General features: G+C 36.3%; 1 protein-coding gene across 1 annotated transcript in view; it reads left to right on the top strand.

The window, feature by feature from the left end:
- Positions 1–22,816, top strand: part of ntrk1 (neurotrophic tyrosine kinase, receptor, type 1) — a 66,542-nt gene that overhangs the window by 12,723 nt on the left and 31,003 nt on the right. The window contains exons 2-6 of the mRNA XM_069185250.1: positions 532–606; positions 5,946–6,017; positions 10,670–10,738; positions 15,943–16,097; positions 17,908–18,050. Of these exons, the coding sequence (XP_069041351.1) occupies positions 532–606; positions 5,946–6,017; positions 10,670–10,738; positions 15,943–16,097; positions 17,908–18,050 (514 nt within the window). The remainder of the gene's footprint in view (positions 1–531; positions 607–5,945; positions 6,018–10,669; positions 10,739–15,942; positions 16,098–17,907; positions 18,051–22,816) is intronic.

The following is a 22,816-nucleotide window of genomic DNA, read 5'->3' as shown; positions in this document are numbered from 1 at the left end:
AGCATAGTTTGTCTTTTGACATGCAGCAAAAATAACTTCTTCAAGCGGTCTCTAGATATAACCATGTAGCTAAGTTCCTTAAATGTTATCAAAATCCAGACTCTCTCAATTCCAAAAAGAGCCTCCATGGGCTCATCAGCTGGATGATGAACAGTGGTATTTCTCTCACTAACTGGGTAACTGAGGAAAGATGGTCAGTCTTTTGATCATGTTTTCTGAGGGATGTAGTTTAGACATGATCTGCCATCCTATCACAATACATATATATATTTAAAATGTTTCAGTTTACATGTGCAGCAGTAGAATTAAATGTCATTGAGTAAGAGCTCTCTTTCTTTCAATTGGTTTTATTCTACCCCTGCTTGATTTTGCTAAGGGTCACCACTAAATAGGATGAGTGTGACTTGATTACAATTACACAAATCACATAATAAAGTGCAGAACACATTAGAAATAATGATTTAATTTGAATTTTTTGTTGCATGGGTTGTATTAAAAATTATCACTCTTTTTCTGTACCCTGTGAAACAGCTATATTGAAAACCAAGACCACCTGGAGAACATTACAGAAGCTGACCTTGTCAACTACAGGGAACTGAAAAATCTGTAAGTTTGTTCAACTGCTGTGTTTTCAATCTAAAATATCTTCCCAAAGAATTATACTTACTCTGAGGCAAATATTCTCTATACTCATTTTGGTATATACTATATACTCATATCCAAGTGTTATTTATACAGCTACTGTGAAAGCTTATTAGTGGAAGAGAAACACATAAATATTGCATTATTATGTTATCTTGTACTGTGTAATTTCACAAAACTTGTAACATGTCAAAAGAATCCATTAATAATGATTGTGACAGAAAAGGCACATTTTTACCAATGGTTTACATTTACTCAGTTCATACATAAACACATAGAACACAAAATCTTGGTGCATACATTCATTCATACAGTGCATTCAATTCCTTTTTGAAGGAAAATGGAACATCTAGTTTTTCGATGGCAGGAAGCACAAACATGAATGAAAAGGAACCTGCTTTTACCAGTACGATGTACAGTACGCTCTCAAGATGCTGTACAATAAAGCAAAAGAGACAGGCATACCCAAAGCAATACAGCTAAACTGAATTAAAAATAGTGTATAAAAGTCAGTTTTTAAAACAGGATTTGAAAGTGTTTATTGGGTTAAGCTTTATGATCTGGTATGAGCTGGGAGATTATTCTACAGCATTGGAAGTGCAGCCTCCCTTTGTTCAGAGTTTCATATTGAAACTTGCCAAAAAATGTCTGTGTTGAAAGAGCTCAAAAGAAAAAATAAGACATCCCCCCGAAAAAGCTTAACATTTGAACTACATTATTTCATTTGCTTCAAAATTCTGTAATATATTTTTGAAATAACACATTATCTCAAAATATATTTTTTTTAATCTGTGGGAGTAACAAGCTTTGCTGATGTACAGTATATTTAATTTTCTATTAATACAATTTAAGAAACTCTTACTGTAAATGTAAAATATTTCTGTAATTAAATTAGATATTTAATTTCTCATTTGAGGCATATTTTTAATGCTACAAATCTGTGAATATCATTATATATATATATCTTTATATAGATTATTTTACATATCTTTTTATTTTACATATCTTTGTATTTTACATCTAAAATAATCTACATCTCTTTGTATGATAATCAGATTATATTAATTGATTACATTAATAGAGTGTAAGAGGCTATTACATAATGATTTTTCTAATTTTGCATTTTTAATTCTGTTGGTAATTATTTTACTCAGTCTGTCACAAGCATTGAACTGTACTAAGCTTATATAAATACACCAGTAATTATAAATCTAGATTTCATTGAGTCATTTCTTGAAGTAAGCGAAGAGAGTTTATGTACTAATAAAAATTATATTTCAGCTCAAAAGATTAATATATGCCCTGCAATGGACAGACTTCCCATCCATGGTGTATCCTACCTTGCACCTGTTGCCTGTTTTAATAGTCTCTAGCTCTCCCATAACCCCAAATAAGATGAAGCAGTTACAAAACGGATGAATGGAAGATTCATATGCAGTAAGGTAAAATGTAGAATTTCAGTTTTTTTGTTTCTGGGTGTTCCTGTCTGGTGGAAAGTAAGTATACCCTTTTTCAGATTTTATGGTTCAACATATTTAGACATCTTTGACCTTCACCTGTTCCTTATCATGTCCTAATAGTAAATAAAACTAACCTCGCCTGACAAATAACACACATAAATTCTACACTTAATAGGTGCACCTACTTTTTCAGCACCCTGTATGTTACATATGTTACATACATGTTCAACCATGTTAGAAAAATGTGTTTTTGTTGTGTTCAATCCCCCTATTTCAAGTGAGTAGACATATTGGCACAAATGATTGACAGGTACTTCTTATCGCTCAGGTCATCCATTTTGCAGTATTTTGAAAACATAAGAGAACTGTCTCATTCTTTTAAGTTTACGCTCAAAAGCTGTGAGCTGTAACAAAATCACTAATATAACAGAGAAGACTAGAGACTAGACATTGACTAGATAATTACAAGGGGTATGCTGCAAGATGCAAACTTCTCATAAGAACTAAAAACAGAAAAAAAACATTAGAATTTGCAAGAACAAAGATGGAACAAAGTTTTATAGAAACACGAGATGATCAAAGTGACAGAAAGGCAGAAATGAGGAGCTGGAGCAAGAGAGTAACAGCTAATGATCCTAAGAACATCACTTCATCTGCAAAGTATAGAGGATGTGGTGTTATTATTTGGACAAGCATGTCTGCCTCTGCAACTGGCCAGCAGGTCTTTAATAATGATGTGACTGATGATGGCTGCAGAATGAATTCTGAAATGTTCAGAAACATCTTGTCTGCCCATGTCCAAAAAATCCTCCAAACTCATTGGGAGGCAGTTGACCCTGCAGCACAACAATGACACAAACATACTGCACACTTATCCAAGGAGTTCATCAGGAAGAAGTGGAAATTTTGAACCAAGTCAATTGGTTGATCTGAATCCTATTGATCATACATTTTACTTATTAACAAGGAAACTAAAGTCATAACACCCCACAAACAAGCAACAACTAAAAGTGACTGCAGTTAAGCCTTTGAAAAATATCTCTAAAGAAGACATAAAAAATCTGAGGGGTCATAAAATGTCAAGGGGATATAAAAAGTCAACAGGTCACAGACGTGATGCAGTAATTGCATGTAACAGGTACAGGATGTTAGGTGGAAACGTTACAGAAGCTTAATTTAATTTATAGTTAATTTAGACCAATACTTACAGTATGTTCATGCAACCCTGTCTTATGGAAGCCAAATATAAAACTGGCTATGAATGTTCCACATGTAGCATTGGCTTAAGAACAACAACTCCCATAAACAAATGATGGTGTCTGTGTCACAGTCCCTGTGCTGCCTGGCTGTGATGACGTCCAGTACTGTCAGCTTCACGGCTAGTCATCTCTTGTAACTGGTAGGCACAGAAGAAACTGACATGGGATTCCGTTTTAAAAGTTTATTTTCTAAAAAGAAAAAAACATGGGACGGTTCCCAGGGATAATTACAAGTCAGGAGTACTGCAAGCTGGTAGCAAGGATTTAATTGCCCACTTGCATAAGGAGCTGCTTCCAGACTCCTTTCCCGACCCCATCACATGGTTACATTCGATCACTCACTTGCAATGGAGGGATTAAACACTACAAATTACATTTTTTCTTATATGGCCAAACATGTTTGCATAATAACACCAAGAAATTAGGAATCTAGGAATGTATCTGGTTGCTGTTCCCTTGGACAAATCCCTGAGCAATATCTTTTTTTATAAACACTCTGCACTTACCTACATTAAATGTCATCTTCCATGCTTGTCATAATCTTTTTAAGATTGCTTTGCAAATCCAATTTCCTAATCCTCTATTTTTGATATTAGCTGTGAATGTCACTGATTTTATAATCAGTCATGATTATCGATATAGAATAGGAAAACCTATGGTCCTATTTTACTCTCCTGTGTTGCTCCACAAATTCTGACCCAAATTTGAACATTCATTACTTATGTGTACTTTCTAGTCTGTGTGCATTAACGAGATTTTAATCCAGATACATGCATGACATTGAACGCTGATTTCAGTCTAGGTATTAATCTTTTATGTAAAAAAAATGAAAACCTTAATAGAAAAAGATAAATCAGACCTTTTTAAACTGATGTTGGTTATCCCCTAGAATCCTATTGAAAAAGAGACAATACTCTAGTTCTAAATATGGTCCTATAACCTGAAAAGTGCTAGAAGTGTATTGCTTTATTTATTTTTTTTAAAACATGTCCTACATGAGGAATTTTGAGTGATGGTCATAAGTGTTTTGTTAATGGCCTATAATTGAAATCCCTTGTGTCATTACGTATTGCACTGGTAGACTATGTGTGGGCTTGTTGTAACACTGTGATCTCTTGCGTATTTGAATCAGTCATTGTCATGACAAGTTTTATTCATAATTAGTTTATCTCCGCACACACATTAATACTCTTAAAGAGCTACTGAATCATAATAATACCTAGCAAGCAACAGGCACAAGGCAGGGTACACCCTGGATGGGACACCAGTCCAACACAGGACACACACGGACACAAACAGAAAACTGTCATATAAAATCTCTACCATTTCATTTTTTTCTGCTGGGATTCCTTTGTGTTTTTCCCAGTGATTAAGAGAAAATCTGAAGTCTCCCATAAAATATATTTCATATACTGTAAATAAAATTTCATTATACAATCTTGTGATTAATAGAATATATGGATTTGATGGTCAATAGCCTACTGAATAGATATGTACTGTATGCCAAGAATAATGGTGTTCATGTCTATCAATTTTATAACTTCTTTATCCAGTGGATGAAGAGCACCGAGATCGTATACCAGCAAGCACCGGGCACATGGGGTACACCCTGGATGGGACACCAGTGCATCACGGGGCACAAACAGAAACACACTGACACTAAGTACCAGTTTTCCTAGAAGCGAATTTATATAACCAGTACATTATGTCATTGAACTTTGGGGGAAAACTGAAGCACCTGAAGTTAACCCACGCAAACACAGAGAAAACATACACAAAAATATCACCCGGTCAGGTATTGAAGGTATTGGTGCTGACAGGGGTTCTTTCCCCTGAAATAAATATAGAACCAATAACCACAAACAACTTACAAATTATTATTATTATTAGCACCCCCCCCTTTCCCTACTTCATTTCATGAATTGAATTAAATACTTCATTGTGTTCAGTAAAACTCAATTACTAAATTACAAATACTACAATGTGTTTTCACACCTGAAAAGAATGAATGTCCTGGGATTTAATTAAAATTTCACACAATTACAAAATTCAGTACCTTGATTTGAGTGGTGTAGATATTGGCCCCAAACCAAATTATATGCTTCCTGTTCTCACATTCATCATCATTTATGTTTTTCCATTGTTTTGTTTTGTTTTTTGGAATGCACACACACTTTCTCTGAACTTCTTTTTCCTTGAATTGTTTTCAATCATGGTTCAGATACAAAGAAATGAGCGCCTTCACCTGGGAAGGGAACACAACACGGTATTGGAAAAACAGCACATTAAGTTAAAAATGGCATTTAACAGAATCCAGTGTTTCCAAAAATGGGACTTTTACATAAGTCTTTACAATTTAGTTAAAACTTGAATGTTAACAGTGCAGGCTCAGAAGAGAGATTATTTTAATACTTTGTGAACTTCCAGTTCTGTACTGGTAGTATATCCTAATTCCTGTTCAAAATTAATTTAAAGAGTAAATGTAGGCTCTAGAAATGAGAGGAAGAAATAACTGACATTGTTCAAGACAACTGAGAACATAGTGAATTCCTTTTTCACTTTATTATGTGCTTTCTCTTTCCAGAACAGTTATCTTTTGTGGATTGGTGCATATCTCCTTAGGGGCGTTTCAGCACAACCCCAAGCTTCAATATGTGTAAGTTAACAATATGGAATTTTTTACTTTTCACAAAATTGTTTTCTTCTATCTCAATTTTTTCCTACAAAGTCATGATTTGGATGCCCTAACTCCTAAGCAAGTAAAAGAACCTTCAAGTTCTGTATGTCCTCCTTCTATCTCACTCCATTAACAGCACCATTCAGGCCAAACTGTCTCCATGCTCCTCATCTCTACACAATGGTGAATATACACTGTGTTTACACAAGCACAGATATTATGGATTGAGTAGCTAATTGGACAGCTTCTGATATTACTGTATGCTGTGGTATACATGCTACCAAACACAGTTCAGAATCTGTACTCCTGACTTCTCAGATGTTAAAAACACAATCCAGCACAGTCACAATACTTACTAATGTAAACACAACTATGTCATACTTTTCTACAAAGAGAAAAAATGTACATGGTACACTCATAAATAACATAATTTCCTACATGTTGTTTTAGCTTGAATGTGAAGATCTTAAATTATTTATTTTATTTTTATATATGAATGAATATTCTTCTTTGTGTTGTCACTTTGTGATAATGTATGATGTTGCGTGTTCACTAATTATGTTGTCCCACGCACAACAATGGCAGACTGTTCCACTGTTCTGTGGAATTTTCATACACATATTATTCTACAACAGAACAACGATTCCAGAATGCAGGTGAAAAGACACAAACGCTGTCTCTCTGTCTCCCCAAGTTTGTTCAATAGCCCTCTTAAAGTGGAACCACAGTTCCAATTTCTCAGACCGCTTATTAAATATCGGTAACAAAATAAATTCATTGAGAATTTTTTTTTTTAAATCAAGCACAAAATCCTGAACATTATGAAAATACTGTAAGTCACCATGTAGTCACAAAACCCTGTTCTCACCATGGGCGAGAGCGAAAGTAGCCACGAATTGTGATGTGATGCGGCCCTTTGTGCTCACTAGTCACTGAAATGATTCATGGGATGCAATGTAAGAGCAAATAAGAACAGGTTGTGCAACATGATCTGCATGCAGAGTTAACAAATAAGTAGTATTGGTTGGCAAAACCGTCTCGAAATTAAGAGTAATATTTCTATTGGATTAAAAGAGATGTATTCACAAGCCTGCTTATTTACAGTGTAATAGTGTAATCATGTCACTGGAAGTTTTGTTGCCTTGTTCTGAATCACAGAATAAAGCGCAGCACATAGCTGGGAATTTTGTCTATTTTTGTGATGTAAATTGGAGGTTTTACAAGTTACAGTACTGTGTACATTTTACTTCAATTGTGGATTGAAATTACCATATCAATGCTGATTCTTTCTAACCCCATACATTTCTAACCCCAAAATATAAAAATCTAAAACAAAATATAAAAATAACAGTTGCTCTTTAACATCAGGAGTTTGTTGTTAAGAAGATGGGAGGAGGGTGGGGGGGTGTCTGGAGTAATTGGAGACGACATCACCTTTTACTCACTCCTGCAGATTATCGACAATTGATGCATAATAAATACACTCCACTAAGGGTCCATTATCGCTTAATCGATAGTGCACAGAGGGCCAGAGTTGTGTACTACAACAGATGTGCCCCTTGAACTGGAAAATCTACACCAGAAAGAGAGAGAGAGAGACAGGAACATTCTGATGGGAAACAGTGGGAGATAGTGATTTGAAAGGGTAGGCTGGGCGAGTTGTGCAATTTGATTTACCGTAACCTTATAAAAAAAAAACCTCTGTTGCCCTAATTCCTCCATACACCATTTCTATTTTTTATTATACGACAAAGTCAAAAAGAGAAACAGTGCCAGCCCTTCCTTCATAACAGCCTGTTCTTTCTTCACTTTTCCCTGGGGTTTTAAACAGAATTGAGCTGGTGATAATTGATAGGCCCTTATGGTTAACCTGCTGATGTGAACCCTTTGCAGCCAGGAAAACAAATAAGTTAACTCCCTGCCCCCAACCCAGCATTAGCCCTGACGTGACCTACATGTAAAGGCTTTATAGAGTCCAATACAGTACACTGCTTCATCCTTTTTCACAATTCTTTAGAAATGCTGATTGTGGTCTGTTTCAGGTGGAAAAGACCAAAAAATTTAAAACACACTGTTAAATAAGAAATGATTGATTCATTTATTATGCAGTGATATGGATAACTATGTATTACAAAGAGATACTGTACATTATGTCAGCCCTTGTGTTGATCTTATACAGTATGTCATATGGTACAGAGATTATGGAAAATATCTTATATTGGCCTAGTGGACAGAGAAACTCAATTAATCCTCACATAATCCTCACATAATACTCACAAAACAACTACAAATTGTTTTGTAGTTTGCACAAGAGGAGTTAAAATAATATTTTATATATATTATTTTATATTTTAAATATAAAGGACATATTTAAAGCTGCAGATTGTTTTAATTTTCAATTTTGTTTCATTCTGTTTTTTGGAATGTCAATATACTGACTTAACACAGTAAGTCAAAATTCAAAAGATACTGATTTTTTTCCAGAGCAAACAAACATTTCTATATGAAATGGTTTGTGAAGGTAATATTTACTTAAAGATTATTTAAGATATAAAGTTATTTGCAGTATCATACTATAAATATAAATCTAATAACCTTTGTTTAGCCAAGAGCTTTATAATTCCAGTGTTATCCATTTACATAATAAATTGTAAAAGAAAATATTTTTTACTTTGATGTATCCTAATACAGTTTTCAAAATATGTACTCTGAATTACTTTTCAATTACATTTAATTATTTCATGACCAAAGAAATAAAAAATTGTTGACTCACTGATGTATAGCTGGTGGGACTAAAATAAAACAATGTGAGCATTACCTAGCATCATCACAAATAATTTACACTAGAGGTTAAGATTCAATTCAGGTTTAAATTCAGTCTTCACTATTTTTTATGATTTTTTTTTAAATTTAGCATAATTATCTTAAGTAATTACTTTCATAACATTTCTTTTGGATGGGGTATTTTCCCATATATTTTGATATAAACTTTTAATATTTTCTTTATTAGGATTTGACATATGACTTCATTGATCGGTTAAACACAGAGTGGAGTGCACAAGTACAGTAGAAACTACTTTAAAGTATAACCAAGAACAGGAAGCACTTCTTTACCCAGAGAGTTGTAAGAGTGTGGAACAATCTGCCCAGCCACTCTGTTGAGAGCAGAGTAGAGGAGTTTATTGCCATATGAATACTCTCTCCAATCTCTCAGGACAGACACAATACAGTGAACACAGTACAACAGACAGCACCACACTATGGAGACAGTACATTACTAAATGGTGCATAATAAATAATAACAACCAGAACAATAAATATGTTGTAGAGAACAATAAATACAGTGGTAGTGGTGGTAGTGAAAGAACACATGGTATTCCATGCAAAAAGTGCATAGTGCAGACAAGCATTGAGCTCTGAGGCATTGCAGTTAGCTGTGGTAGGGTAGAAGCTGTTCGTAAGCCTAGTGGTCTATACTGGTACACTGAAGCTGATGGACTGTCTCCTTTCACGTAACGTCTGTCCTTCCATCAGTGAGCTTCTGTCAAACGGGCTTAATGGAATGAATGGTATTTTGAAAAAAAATACTATTTACCGTCTTCATAAACTTATAACCTTATAAATAAATCACACATTTACTGCACATTTTCATTATTTTTTACAATTTGGTTTGTATATTTTAATATGGCTGTTTTGGGTAATGGGAGTGCCTTAATAAACTATGACACTGTTTCTTAATGGTATTTACTACTGTATAATAAAACGATAGTTTACATTTTGCATTTAAAACCTTGCCCCTTCAAGTGAAATTATGAAATTGCTCCAATTTCAGATTTTATTACTGACTTTAAAATGTTACAGATTTGTTTAAAACAAGTGGAAATAAAGTCAATTCCCAAAATATAAGAGATTATGAATTTATTTAAACTTGAAAATCATGTTGAGAATTGGCTTGATGAATTTATTTCTTAATAATAAAAAACGAATCTTTGGGGCTGCAAAATTAAAGATCTCTCCTTATTTATGAAACCTTTCTTGTTGCCTTCTGTCCCAGCTGCTGAATATTGATCATTGCTTTAACAATAATATCTATTGTGTGTGTTGTCCCCTCAGCCACCCTTGTAATGCCAGAAGCCTCATTCAAACGAATAGAGTGACTCCCAAAACAAGTTTGCTCCAAAGTAAAACATGCTCTCACGTGTTTAAATGTAAATTTAGCAAGATACAACATAGGAATGTGAAAAGAAGAAAACAATGTTGTATAAAAACTGTAATTCTTTTAGGACATCTCTATTTTTGTCGCACAGAGAGACAAACATATTGAAATCTGTTAAGATCATACAGAAATGTATTCATGGCATACAAAAAAATAATACATCTGCTTAAGAGTGTATTTGGGGTCACTTTTTGTTTGGGAACTAAGATACTGTAAGCATTTTATTTTCCAGATGGCATAGCATGATGGAGTGTTGTACTATTTGTGATCCAAGAGGACCAACAGCAAATGTTCTGAAGACTTTATTTATCCATCCATCAATTTTATACATTTAAACACTTTTTTTCAACTGCAATAAAAACACTGTGTGTCATTCCTGCTGGCCTCTGACCCTTTCTCCACTTTTATTTTACAGCAATCTGGCTTCCAATGCCCTGGAGCATGTCAGCTGGAGGGTCTTTCACTCCCTGCCTCTGCTTGGCCTGTGAGTGCATCTCCATACTCTTAAACTGTCCACTGTACTGCCATGGGTATTGCCTCCCTAGAAGTGTTGGATTTGTGCTATACACATATGAAATGTCATATGAAATTCGGAGAGATCATTTTTTTCAATAAAGTACTAAATATAATAATAATTATTATTATAATAAATAACAATAAACACTATTTTATATAGCGCATTTAAAGGTGGCTTCTCAAAGTGTTTTACAGAATGACAACAACAATAAATAAAAAGAATACACAAGATAAAACAGAATTAAAATATACAGAGGAGACCGTGGATGGTGGTACTAAGAAAAGTAGAAGCAGAGGGGTAAGGAATGGAACCAGTTAAGTAAAGGCTCTTCTAGTTCTCCTCTAGTTTAGAGAATTCTCTGATTTCCTTGGGCAGAGAGTTCCAGAGCTTTGGGGCATAACAGGAGAAGGCCCTGTCACCCATACAATGTAGATGGGCTTGGGGGAGAGTAAGGAGACCAGAATTAGAAGAGCGATGGTTGCGAGGTGGGGAGTAGGGTGATAATAGTTCAGACAGGTACAGTACTGATGTGCCAAGCCATGCAGAGCCTTATAGGTGAGCATGAGGATTTTAAAGTCCACACAGAATTTAACAGAAAGCCAGTGTAAGGACCCCAGATAGGAGTAATGTGATCACTTGCACTAGACCTGGTCAGGATTCTGGCTGTTGAATTTTGGACATACTGGTGTTTGCTCAAAGTACATTTAGATACCCTAGCGAATAGAGCATTACAGTAGTCAATTCGAGAGAAAATAATTGTGTTGATCTGCTTTTCAGCCACAGTTAGGGATAACATAGGGCGTAGTCCAGTAATATTTCAGAGGTGAAAAAAAGATGTTTTGACAATATGCTGCACATATAGGTCGAATGTTAACCAAGAATCAAATATCACCCCAAGGTTTTTCAGTTTAGACTGAAGTTCAAGTACAGAAGCATCTACAGATAGGGTTACAGGGTTGGCTTTACGAAGTTGATTGGGGGTGTCAATAAGCATGACTTCAGTCTTGTTACAGTTAAGATGAAGGAAATTTTGAGTCATCCATGTTTTTATGTCAGAGATGCAATTAGATAGAATAGAGACAACCACATCAGTGTCGGGTTTGGTATGGATGTATATTTGAGTATCATCAGCATAGAAATGATAGCTGAGGTGTTGTAAGATCCCATTGCCTTTATTAATGATTAATCCATTCAAAATACTCTCTGTGTGCAACATTTAGGTGCAGAAAGATGAATCTCAAATAGTTTTTGAATTCAGTAGTATTAATTGTTAGTGCCATCTTTTACCATGTAGCATTTACTTGTATAATGAAATGGGATGAATGTTTTACAGTCAAACAAAACTCAGTTTTACTTAATTCAGTTGTTTAATGAAATATATACAATTTGAGCTAAAAATGACTGAATTCTTTTGTATTTTTTCTATTTTTTATAAAAGGGTAATGGAAGAATAGTATTTAGCACTTGATCATGTATGTTTTATATATCATACAGTATATTTATATTCTTAACACTGTAAACAGGGGTGTAAGGGATTTGTACTTTTCCCTCTCATCTGGTGTTTACCTTCTTTGAACAATCACTAGAAAAATTGCAGTTTTATTCCCATGTGTGACTTTTTTGCACTACTAAGACCAGTTCCCTCACAGCCACAATTATAGGTGCATATGAATGGTAATCCTGATAAGGATTCAGGATCCAGAGGAATGTTTTTCTCCCCATTAACATTTAGTACCATTCTAATCCATTCTAATGTATATACAGTATATGAGATGGTATACCGTATGTCATATGATGGCGCAGTACCGATCTTTGCATCTTGGGAGTGTTCTGTGATAAAGTGATTTTGAGTGTATAGACAGTAAGTCCCAGGCTGTTCCTTCTCAAATATAGCTCCTAGTTTAGTCTGTCTTCTAGCAGACAAAACTGAAGCCAAAAAATATATTTGTGGGACTGGGTGGAGATTGTGATTCTTCTGACCTGGTTACATTCAATCATAGGTATTGTTCTTGTAGAAAGAAGCACAGCTAAGCTGCACTGTGCTAGTGGAGATGATTTTCTCTCTTTTCATAGCAAGCTTAGTTACCTATTTTTCTTTACTTTTTGTTCCTTTTTCCTATGTGTGTTGTTGTATCACTTCAATTTGTTTTAAACATTTTTTACAGTATAGATCAATCTGAAAAGTATTTTTTTATATGGTCATGGCCAGATTGTTGGACAATTTACAACAACAGAAATTTTTGCAGCACCTGGTGTCTTTAACAACTTTTTTAAGGATTTGTATATAATAGCTAGTATTTCTAGTACTAGCTAGTGTAGCATAGAGAGCTGGCAAAAAATGTGAACCCTGATGTTATTATCCGAACTGCTGTAAAATTTCTTAACACTCTACCATTGTTTAATTGAAAATGGTCTTTTCTTAACCAAAATTCTTCTTTGGTAAACAATTCTCATCATCCTGGAGAGGGTACCAAAAACAATTTCTAAATATCTGGGGCTTCATCCATCTGCAACAACCAAAGAGCAACTCAAATAGATCATCCAGGAAGTCATAAAGAATCCCAGCGTAATCTGCAGACCTCTATTATTGTGGCTAATATCAGTTGTGTTGCCTCAGCTGTCAAGAAAATACTGGAATTGTTTTCACTGAAGGATAGCCAGGAAGAAACCATGGCTCTCTAAAAAGAACACTGCCACCTTAGAGCACCTGAAGGATCCACAAGACTACTGGAAGATTTTTCTCTGATCAGACAAGTCATAAATTAAATATTTTGTCCAGAATGAGAAATACTTTGTGTGCTGAAAATGAAATACTGTCTTCCAACGGGGAAGACTTCCAACTTGGGGCTGTATTGCTGCTTCTGGAACTTGACAGCTTGTCATCATCAATAAGAACTGTGCATTCAGTGTAGTATCATATTAACAAAGAAGCATGTTTCTATAGGAGAAAGTCACACCATCAATCTCACCATCTGAGAATTACAGCTGAGACAAAAATTAGTTTTGCACCCAAATTATGATCTCTAAACATACGAGCAGATCTACAGCAGAATGGCTGAAGAAAAAATGTCACATTTTAGTTTGGTAACATAAATAATTAAAACACATTTTATGCCTTTGTGTTACACATTTAATCAGGTTATATTCATTTTAATGAAGACTCTCATTAAAAGCTAATTACATTTGAAGTTATCTACAATACCGGCTAACCTAGGATGTTCACAAATGTTTTTCTTAGCCCTGTAAGTGATTTACTTAATAATAATAATTCCTTACACTTACAGTGCCTTGCGAAAGTATTCGGCCCCCTTGAACTTTTCAACCTTTTGCCACATTTCAGGCTTCAAACATAAAGATATAAATTTTTTATTTTATGTGAAGAATCACCAACAAGTGGGACACAATTGTGAAGTGGAACGAAATCTATTGGATTTTTGAAACTTTTTTAACTTATAAAAAAATGAAAAGTGGGGTGTGCAAAATTATTCGGCCCCCGAGCCACCTTTTGCTGCGATTACAGCTGCAAGTCGCTTGGGGTATGTCTCTATCAGTTTTGCACATCGAGAGACTGAAATTCTTGCCCATTCTTCCTTGCAAAACAGCTCGAGCTCAGTGAGGTTGGATGGAGAGCGTTTGTGAACAGCAGTTTTCAGCTCTTTCCACAGATTCTCGATTGGATTCAGGTCTGGACTTTGACTTGGCCATTCAAACACCTGGATACGTTTATTTGTGAACCATTCCTTTGTAGATTTTGCTGTATGTTTGGGATCATTGTCTTGTTGGAAGATAAATCTCCGTCCCAGTTTCAGGTCTTTTGCAGACTCCAACAGGTTTTCATCCAGAATGGTCCTGTATTTGGCTGCATCCATCTTTTCCCCTCAATTTTAACCATCTTCCCTGTCCCTGCTGAAGAAAAGCAGGCCCAAACCATGATGCTGCCTCCACCATGTTTGACAGTGGGGATGGTGTGTTGAGGATGATGACCTATGTTGCTTTTACGCCAAACATATCATTTTGCATTGTGGCCAAAAAGTTCGATTTTGGTTTCATCTGACCAGAGCACCTTCTTCCACATGTTTGGGGTGTCTCCCAGGTGGCTTGTGGCAAACTTTAGACGAGACTTTTTATGGATATCTTTGAGAAATGGCTTTCTTCTTGCCACTCTTCCATAAAGGCCAGATTTGTGCAGTGTAAGACTGATTGTTGTCCTATGGACAGACTCTCCCACCTCAGCTGTAGTTCTCTGCAGTTCATCCAGAGTGATCATGGGCCTCTTGGCTGCATCTCTGATCAGTCTTCTCCTTGTCTGAGCTGAAAGTTTAGAGGGACGGCCAGGTCTTGGTAGATTTGCAGTGGTCTGATACTCCTTCCATTTCAAGATGATCGCTTGCACAGTGCTCCTTGGGATGTTTGAAGCTTGGGAAATCTTTTTGTATCCAAATCCGGCTTTAAACTTCTCCACAACAGTATTACCGACCTGCCTGGTGTGTTCCTTGGTCTTCATGATGCTCTCTGCGCTTTCAACAGAACCTTGAGACTATCACAGAGCAGGTGCATTTATACAGAGACTTGATTACACACAGGTGGATTCTATTTATCACCATCAGTCATTTAGGACAACATTGGATCATTCAGAGATCCTCGCTGAACTTCTGGAGTGAGTTTGCTGCACTGAAAGTAAAGGGGCCGAATAATTTTGCACGCCCCACTTTTCATTTTTTTATTAGTTAAAAAAGTTTCAAAAATCCAATAGATTTCGTTCCACTTCACAATTGTGTCCCACTTGTTGGTGATTCTTCACATAAAATAAAAAAGTTATATCTTTATGTTTGAAGCCTGAAATGTGGCAAAAGGTTGAAAAGTTCAAGGGGGCCGAATACTTTCGCAAGGCACTGTATATAGTGGATACTCCACTCAAAATGCTTTATAGGTAATGCCACCACCAATGTCTAGCAACTTGTGCCGGTGCATGAGTTTTCATCAGGTTGAAGTCACTGAGGTTGTAGTTTACTTACCAAGACCATAAGTCATGAGAAATACCATGAGAAAAAGAAGTATCTTCTAGGAAATTATCTACTAGTTGTTTCTGCTAGAAGTCAATGTGTTCTTGCTGTTGCTAAGTTGAGATCTTCTCCTCTCCCCTAGCCTGTCGCCTTTTTTACTTCTTCCAGAGTTCTGAAGGACAACCCACTTGCTTGCTCCTGTGACATTCACTGGTTGCAGCTGTGGCAGTTTGCTGGTCGGGCAGATCTTCTAAACCAGTCCCTGACCTGCCGCACTGAGGACCACATTCTGCAACTAGAGACTGTGGTGATGGAGAACTGCAGTAGGTGGAACATTACTTTCTAAGATTTTTTTCTTAAAAATCTAAGTCTTTGTGTTCCTACTAATATTACTCATGGTACTAAAATATTGCTTTTTAAGCTTTGCTTCATCCCTGGCATGTGGGAAGTCAGTAATGAGCTTGTGGTGACTGCAGTTTGGACTCATTAGCCGTTGTGTGCTCAGGCCTGGGTTATGTCACTAGCCAATTGTGAGCACGGTGCCCCAAGCAGTGGCTTACAACTAGTAGAGTGTCTGCACCAGTTGTAGGAATGGTATTAGGTAATCCAATGCTCTTGGTGGTTCAGAACAGAAACTAATGCAACTGTCTGTCTTTTGGGTCCTGCAGAATTGCTGTACTGTCAGTAAAGGATGTTATACTTCGCCAATAATTAGTAGCCATCCTGTAAATCACTGTGAACCTTGCACTCTTTGCTCTTAAAATGTGAAATGTTTTATATACAAATATTTTAAAATGATAACACTCAAATAGTTATAGGTTTCACACAGTACTTTCTGTTAGGTAAAAGTTGACAATATCTGAATGTGAGTGGTTCTCATTTCAAAATGATGTTTTTGTTTTATTGCATATGGTTACTGTACATTGAGTGAATAGGTATTTTCAAGTTAAAAATTAATTTAGTTCATTTTTGGCCAATCACTGTATAATGCAGAATAAACACTAAAATATTAAAATTCTTCTAAATGTTTTCCTTTAAATAATCTTAAAGGTGATACTATACAGTATACTGTATATATATAGTAGTGTAGTTTAGGGTATATACAGGTAAACAGTATGTACAGTAATTAATTTAAGGAATTATTATTATTTAATTTTGAGTGACATACTGTAACATTTACCTCATTCTCATGTTAGGAGCAGACATACATTCCAGTGACAAGCAATGCCTGTGTTATTTTTTCACATAGAAGATTTGGTACTGGAAAGAGCTCCTTGTGGATTGGAATGTGGCACAGTGGATTTATATGGGGCAGCTCCCTTACTACTTATTTAATAAACAATTTGAAAAGTAGTTAATGGGGCCTCCCAAGTGACGGAACTGGTATTAGTGCTCGTTTGAGCACAGGATCATGGGTTGAGCCTGCGACTCTCACCAGCTGACTGTGACCAGGTTTCCCCAAGCAGCAGCACACAATTGGTCAGGGACTGATTAGAATAGCTGATTAAGGCTTTCTGGGATCTCACTGACACAACAATACCTTAGTCCCTTTGGCACTTGCAGGTATGATGTGCTGTTTGTGATAGACGCCACTCTCCTCTAATTTAAAGAGTTTAAAGCTGCAAGTTGAAACGTGAAAGCCACACAATAGCTATTCTAAAGTGGGTGGATATTAAATAAATAATCTCTGAGTCTAAATTTGGTAGATATATTGACAATAAGCATTAGCTAGATATATAGGTTGAAGGTTAAAATACCCTTATTTTGCTCCTTACAGTGTTCTTTTTTGGGGTGGTGTTATTTTTTAAATAAAGTTTATTGCTTGGTTTCAAAATTCTCTTTATGTTACTATTTTTTCACAAAATCATTCTAAACAGAAGTATTCTAAATGATACACACTCATCTTTTTAATTTATATTTAAAGTTCCATATTTAAAGTTGTTTCCTTGGCATCTGGGCTTGTGACGATTTTGAAACCAGTGGTTTCACTCAATATCTTCAGCTTTCTGGGTAACTGTTACTCTGAATAACGTTTTGATACATTTATCACTTTATCTAAAGGCTATGTGCTTGAAATAGCATCACAAGATTCATGAACAGCCTTGTCAGTTGTCAATTTGTGTTGCTTTGCAGGTGTACCTGAAGTCTCTATCATTGCTCCCCAGCTGACAGTGGAAGAAGGAGGCAACTTGACCTTCTTCTGCCAAGTTTCAGGGACCCCGATGCCTGCAGTGAGGTGGCACACTGATGGCCTGAACTCCCAGTACACCCTGGAGGTATGAATCACAGCCACTTTAGATGGACAGAAGGCAGGGAAAGGACATGGCCTCTGTGACTACTCTACTTGGAAAACCTTAGAGAATTTCAAGTCACTGCTACCTTTCCATTGTGTTCTTCTTACATAAAAACAAACCTTTTCAAAGATTCTCGTTACAGATTTTATTAACGTGAGTCCAAATATCGAGTACAAATATAATAAAAACAAATTTGGACCACCTCTCATTAGCCCTTTGATTAACCTTTGACCAAGGGTTTAGAGCAGTGGTTCTCAAACTTTTTGGACCAAGTACCACCCCTAATCCAACCAAAGCATCCAAGTACCACCTACAAGTCATTATCTCATAGGAACCCCAGAAATTCTCAATGACCAACATGAGTGCGCGTGCACACACACTCACACATACATATAATAAATATTATAATAATAAACTTAATTTGATATAGCGCCTTTAAAGGTGGCTTCTCAAAGTGTTTTACAGAAAAAAAACATTAACAACAACTAATAAAAAAGCACCATTTCAGTGAGAGGGGTGAGCCTGTTTAGTTGAGCAAAGCAGATGTGAATTAATTTTTCGAGCCTTGATACAATTCACAACAGTCTAACAGATTTTAAATCAACAGGCATTTTCTTGACGGCAAAGGTCTCGCGGTGGATGTTGTAATACGTACATTAATTTCTGGAGCAACCTCTCTAATTCGTGCAACTACACCGTTATGTCGGCTTGTCATTGCTCTAGCACCGTCTGTACAAACTCCGACACATTTTATCCAGTCGAGGCCATTCTCTTCGATAAATTCATTCAGAAGCTGAAATATGTGCTCTCCTGTAGTTCCTGTTGGTAGCGGTTTACAGAACAGAAAGTCTTCATGGGACATGCCCTCAAACCCGTATCTCACGTAAACGAGCAAATTGGCCAAATCGACTACTGACTCAGTGTACTTTTGATATAATCCTTCTTTTCAATAATTCTGTGAATGACTGTGTCTTTCAAGGGGACGGGGGCAGCAGGTCGAGCTGTTTAGCAGCTTTTTCTCCACACATAATACGTGTCAGCTCTTTTGCCAACGGTAAATAAGGTTCTTCAGAAATAGTGTACTGTAGCTTACCTGCTTTAGCAATCCGCAAGCTTGCATTTTTCCGCGTTTCCATTTTTATTTCCGTATTTATTTAAAGTTTTTATTTCATGCGCATGGGAGCGAACACAGAGACGCTCGGTGTATTTTTCTCAAATTAGAACAATTCTTAAATATTTTTCTGTTATCACGCTTTCGTGTACTCACAAGATTACATTTGCATCCGTAGCACGCATTGCTATAGAGTGGTATAGAATTAAAGAGTATCTCTTGTGTCCACTGAAGTATTAGCGCGCACTGTATCGTAGTACGAAGGCTGCCTATTCGACACGTATTAAAATACAAAATATGAAAACCCGTCCCGATTTTTCAGCGCACACGACACAGTTCCAGGGTCATTTGGCGTACCACTTGGCGGCACTCCACATACCACTGCCGTTACGCGTACCACAGTTGAGAACCACTGGTTTAGAGGATACAATTGTTTAAATTATGAATTGCAGTGTAAGATGACACAATAAAAGTATGAGTAATATTTTCTAAACATTGGAATCATGTATGGATTCATGTGCAGTGCAACTATGTTTTCCTTATTGCCTGCAGCAAAAAGCATAAGAAAAGGTACAAACAAGAGGAGGCCATTCAGCTCACTGTGCTCATTTAATATTTTAGTAAAACCTAAAGTTTTGTCCAAATATTTGTTTAAAGTCCCACCATTTGAGTATCAATGACCTGGCTGAGAAGCATTTTCCAGATAACCCAAAACCCATTTCCCATATAATAAGTATTAGTAGTTCAGGTGGGTAGCTGTGTCAACATGCATTGACTGCAAAGGAACAAGTATTATATACTTTATATGTAAACATTAATATAAAGACGTGTTTCTTATTCTCAATCCTAAATAACACCCTTTTGTTTCCAAATGTGATCTGTGTCCCTGTTTCACTACCAACTCTGTCTTCTGGGTTGACCTTATTTTTAAACTCACCTTTGTTCAGATCAAAAAGGAAGTTCTTCTTTGAACTCTTTTATTAAGATTTTTATCCCTTTTTTTCTGAATGTGTATGTTCTATGGTTTCATTTTTTTGTCCCTTTTGAAACTATTTTGTGATTTTATCCGTTCAAGTACAGAAAGGTTCCTTTTTTAACCTCTATGAGTAGGACACTCTGTTAAGCCTGAACATAAAATTAATATGATTGTTCTCCTCTGGACTGATTGCAGAGTAGCAGTACGATGATAAAAATTTAACACAATATTCAAAAAGAGGTCTTACTAGTGCATTGTACAATTTTAACATAACACCCCTTGAAATTCTACACTTTTAAACATCAGTCCTAGCATTTTGTGTGCCTTTTTAATTGCTTTCCTTACATTATCTAAAAGTTGTAAATGAGGTGTTAAACAAGTCTTTTATCTCTTTTAGCTCAGTGTTTCCCATTTTTTATTTATAGTTTAGGTTTTTACTACCTCTCAGTTTTCTCCTTTTTGTGGATGGATGCTACATTCTACTTTCAGCAGTTTTAGCAGTAATACCTCTGTCTTAAGACATTGTTGAAAGAGTTGCATCAGTGAATCTAGTAATCCGAGCACTTCTCCCTCTTCTAGGCAAATACCTTGTACTTCCGTTACCTGAGGCAAACTGTTGGCTTTTTATTTCCTTTTTATTTCACCCGAGTGAAATACCTGCTTAGTAAAATACATTAGCAATCCACCTTTCTTTGTCTGAAATAGTGGTTCTCAAAGTTCTAAGATGCGGTGGACCACCTATGCCTACGTCCACTTCTTACACTTTAAAAATCATCATGTATTAATGTACTAAAAATAACTGATATTGAATGAAGCTGCTTTTGTTGAACAATCAGAGAAGTGATATCTGGATCCATGCTGAACAACTTTAGTATTTTGTCGGGCTCCACATTCAGCCCATTTCTCTTCTTTGTTTTCAGTCCAGTTGGTAATAGATGCTTCTGAGCTATGTCACTAAGTCCAGCATACTCAGATCGTACTTGGAGCCCAATGTCTGTCGAACTTTTTCCAGCAAATAACAGCTTCATTGATCCATCTGATGTCAGCTCTACAAGATTGTCCACCTCTCTTGATGGAAGCTTGAGACTGGTCACTTCAATTCGACCAATATTTGCAAATTAATTTCTTATCCATTCAAATCCAATCTCGGCCTCTGGAAAATACATCCCGAATTATTCATGTAGTCCTCACAGATGTGCTTTGAAAAAATCAACAATCTGCTCATCGGTTTCTTGCTCAGACATAAGTACAAAGTTGTGAATGAGTCAAATTCTCCGCGATCGATACAGTCACACCATAGCTCCAACTTTATGCACAAAGTCTTGACTTTATTATGAACATTAAACATAGTGACATCTCTGTCCTGCAATGCCAGATTCAGTTCGTTCAGAATGGTAAAGATGTCAGCCAGATATGCCAGTTGAGCAAGCCAAGAAAAGTCATGCATGCATACCGACAAGTGACAGATCTGACATTCACTGTCATGCAAATATATTTTGACCTCTTCGCGCAGTTCAAAGTGACGGGTAAGTACCTTGCCCCGTGACAACCAACGGACTTCGGTATGGAAAAGCACTTCCCATCTCTTCACACAACTTTGTTAACAGTTTTTACAGCCTCATCCAGAACCAGTTTAAGTCCGCCTGGCATCTTTTTCGCAGCCAGTTGCTCATGATGAATGCAACAATGTGTTGCTACTGCCAATGGTGCAACTTTTCTGATATGTTCAGGCCTTTCACCCTACCAATCATCAACAAAGCTCCATCAGTATTAATACCAACGCATCGTGTCCGTCAACGTTATAACTAACAATGAAATTGTTTAGCAACTCAAATGGCCTCAATGGTTGTGTTGGTTGACAAACATCGGCAAAAAAGAAATTCATCGTGTACTCCTCCTAAATACTCATACCTGACATATGCCAGAATGTGAGCATTGGCTACTATATTGGTACTCATACAGCTGAAGCGCGAAGTACTGACTTTGACACAAGCGTGATATCACCTGGCATTCCACATTTCAGTTGCATAAAACTAAAACATTGAAGCGATAGGCGCTGATAGAAAGAATGAAGAGGTGTGGTGTACAGAAGAGTACAGCCAAGGAGAATGAATGGAAACTTTGCACTTTCGGCAGACCCTCAAGCCAGCCAAGCCTATGACTAAGCTGTTGCTTGCCCCATTACTGACACACACAGTACCAATAACGGTTGGTGAAATCCCGATACCTAGAACCAGCATGCAAGTCCCTCCTACTATGCAGATTAACAGTCCAACTTGCAATTAATTTACGTTCATTGTTTTCTAGTCTTTGTTTTACTTACTATAAATCTCATCTATATCTATTCTGTTCCATTCTATTTCTATTAAGTGCTCTTTCATTCCTTCAAAGTCTCCCTTATTTGAAATTCTAAATGTTTGATGTGGATGCAACTTTGTACAATTTCATAGTTTACTTCAAAGATCACCATATTCTGATCACATTTCCTAGTGGTTCACTCACCTCTGTTTGCTTCACTTTATCTTGATTGATTACAGACACTCCCCACTCACAAGAATGTAAGGAACAATGATTTATTGGGTGGAACAAAAAAAAACAGCCTGTTCTGTATGAATTCAACCGGGGCAAAAGGGCAAACAAAATCACCCAGCCAGGCTTTAG

The sequence above is a fragment of the Lepisosteus oculatus genome, chromosome 27 (genome assembly GCF_040954835.1).
Source record: "Lepisosteus oculatus isolate fLepOcu1 chromosome 27, fLepOcu1.hap2, whole genome shotgun sequence".
In the NCBI taxonomy this organism is placed as follows: Eukaryota; Metazoa; Chordata; class Actinopteri; order Semionotiformes; family Lepisosteidae; genus Lepisosteus; species Lepisosteus oculatus.
This window is presented reverse-complemented; position numbering and strand designations above follow the sequence as displayed.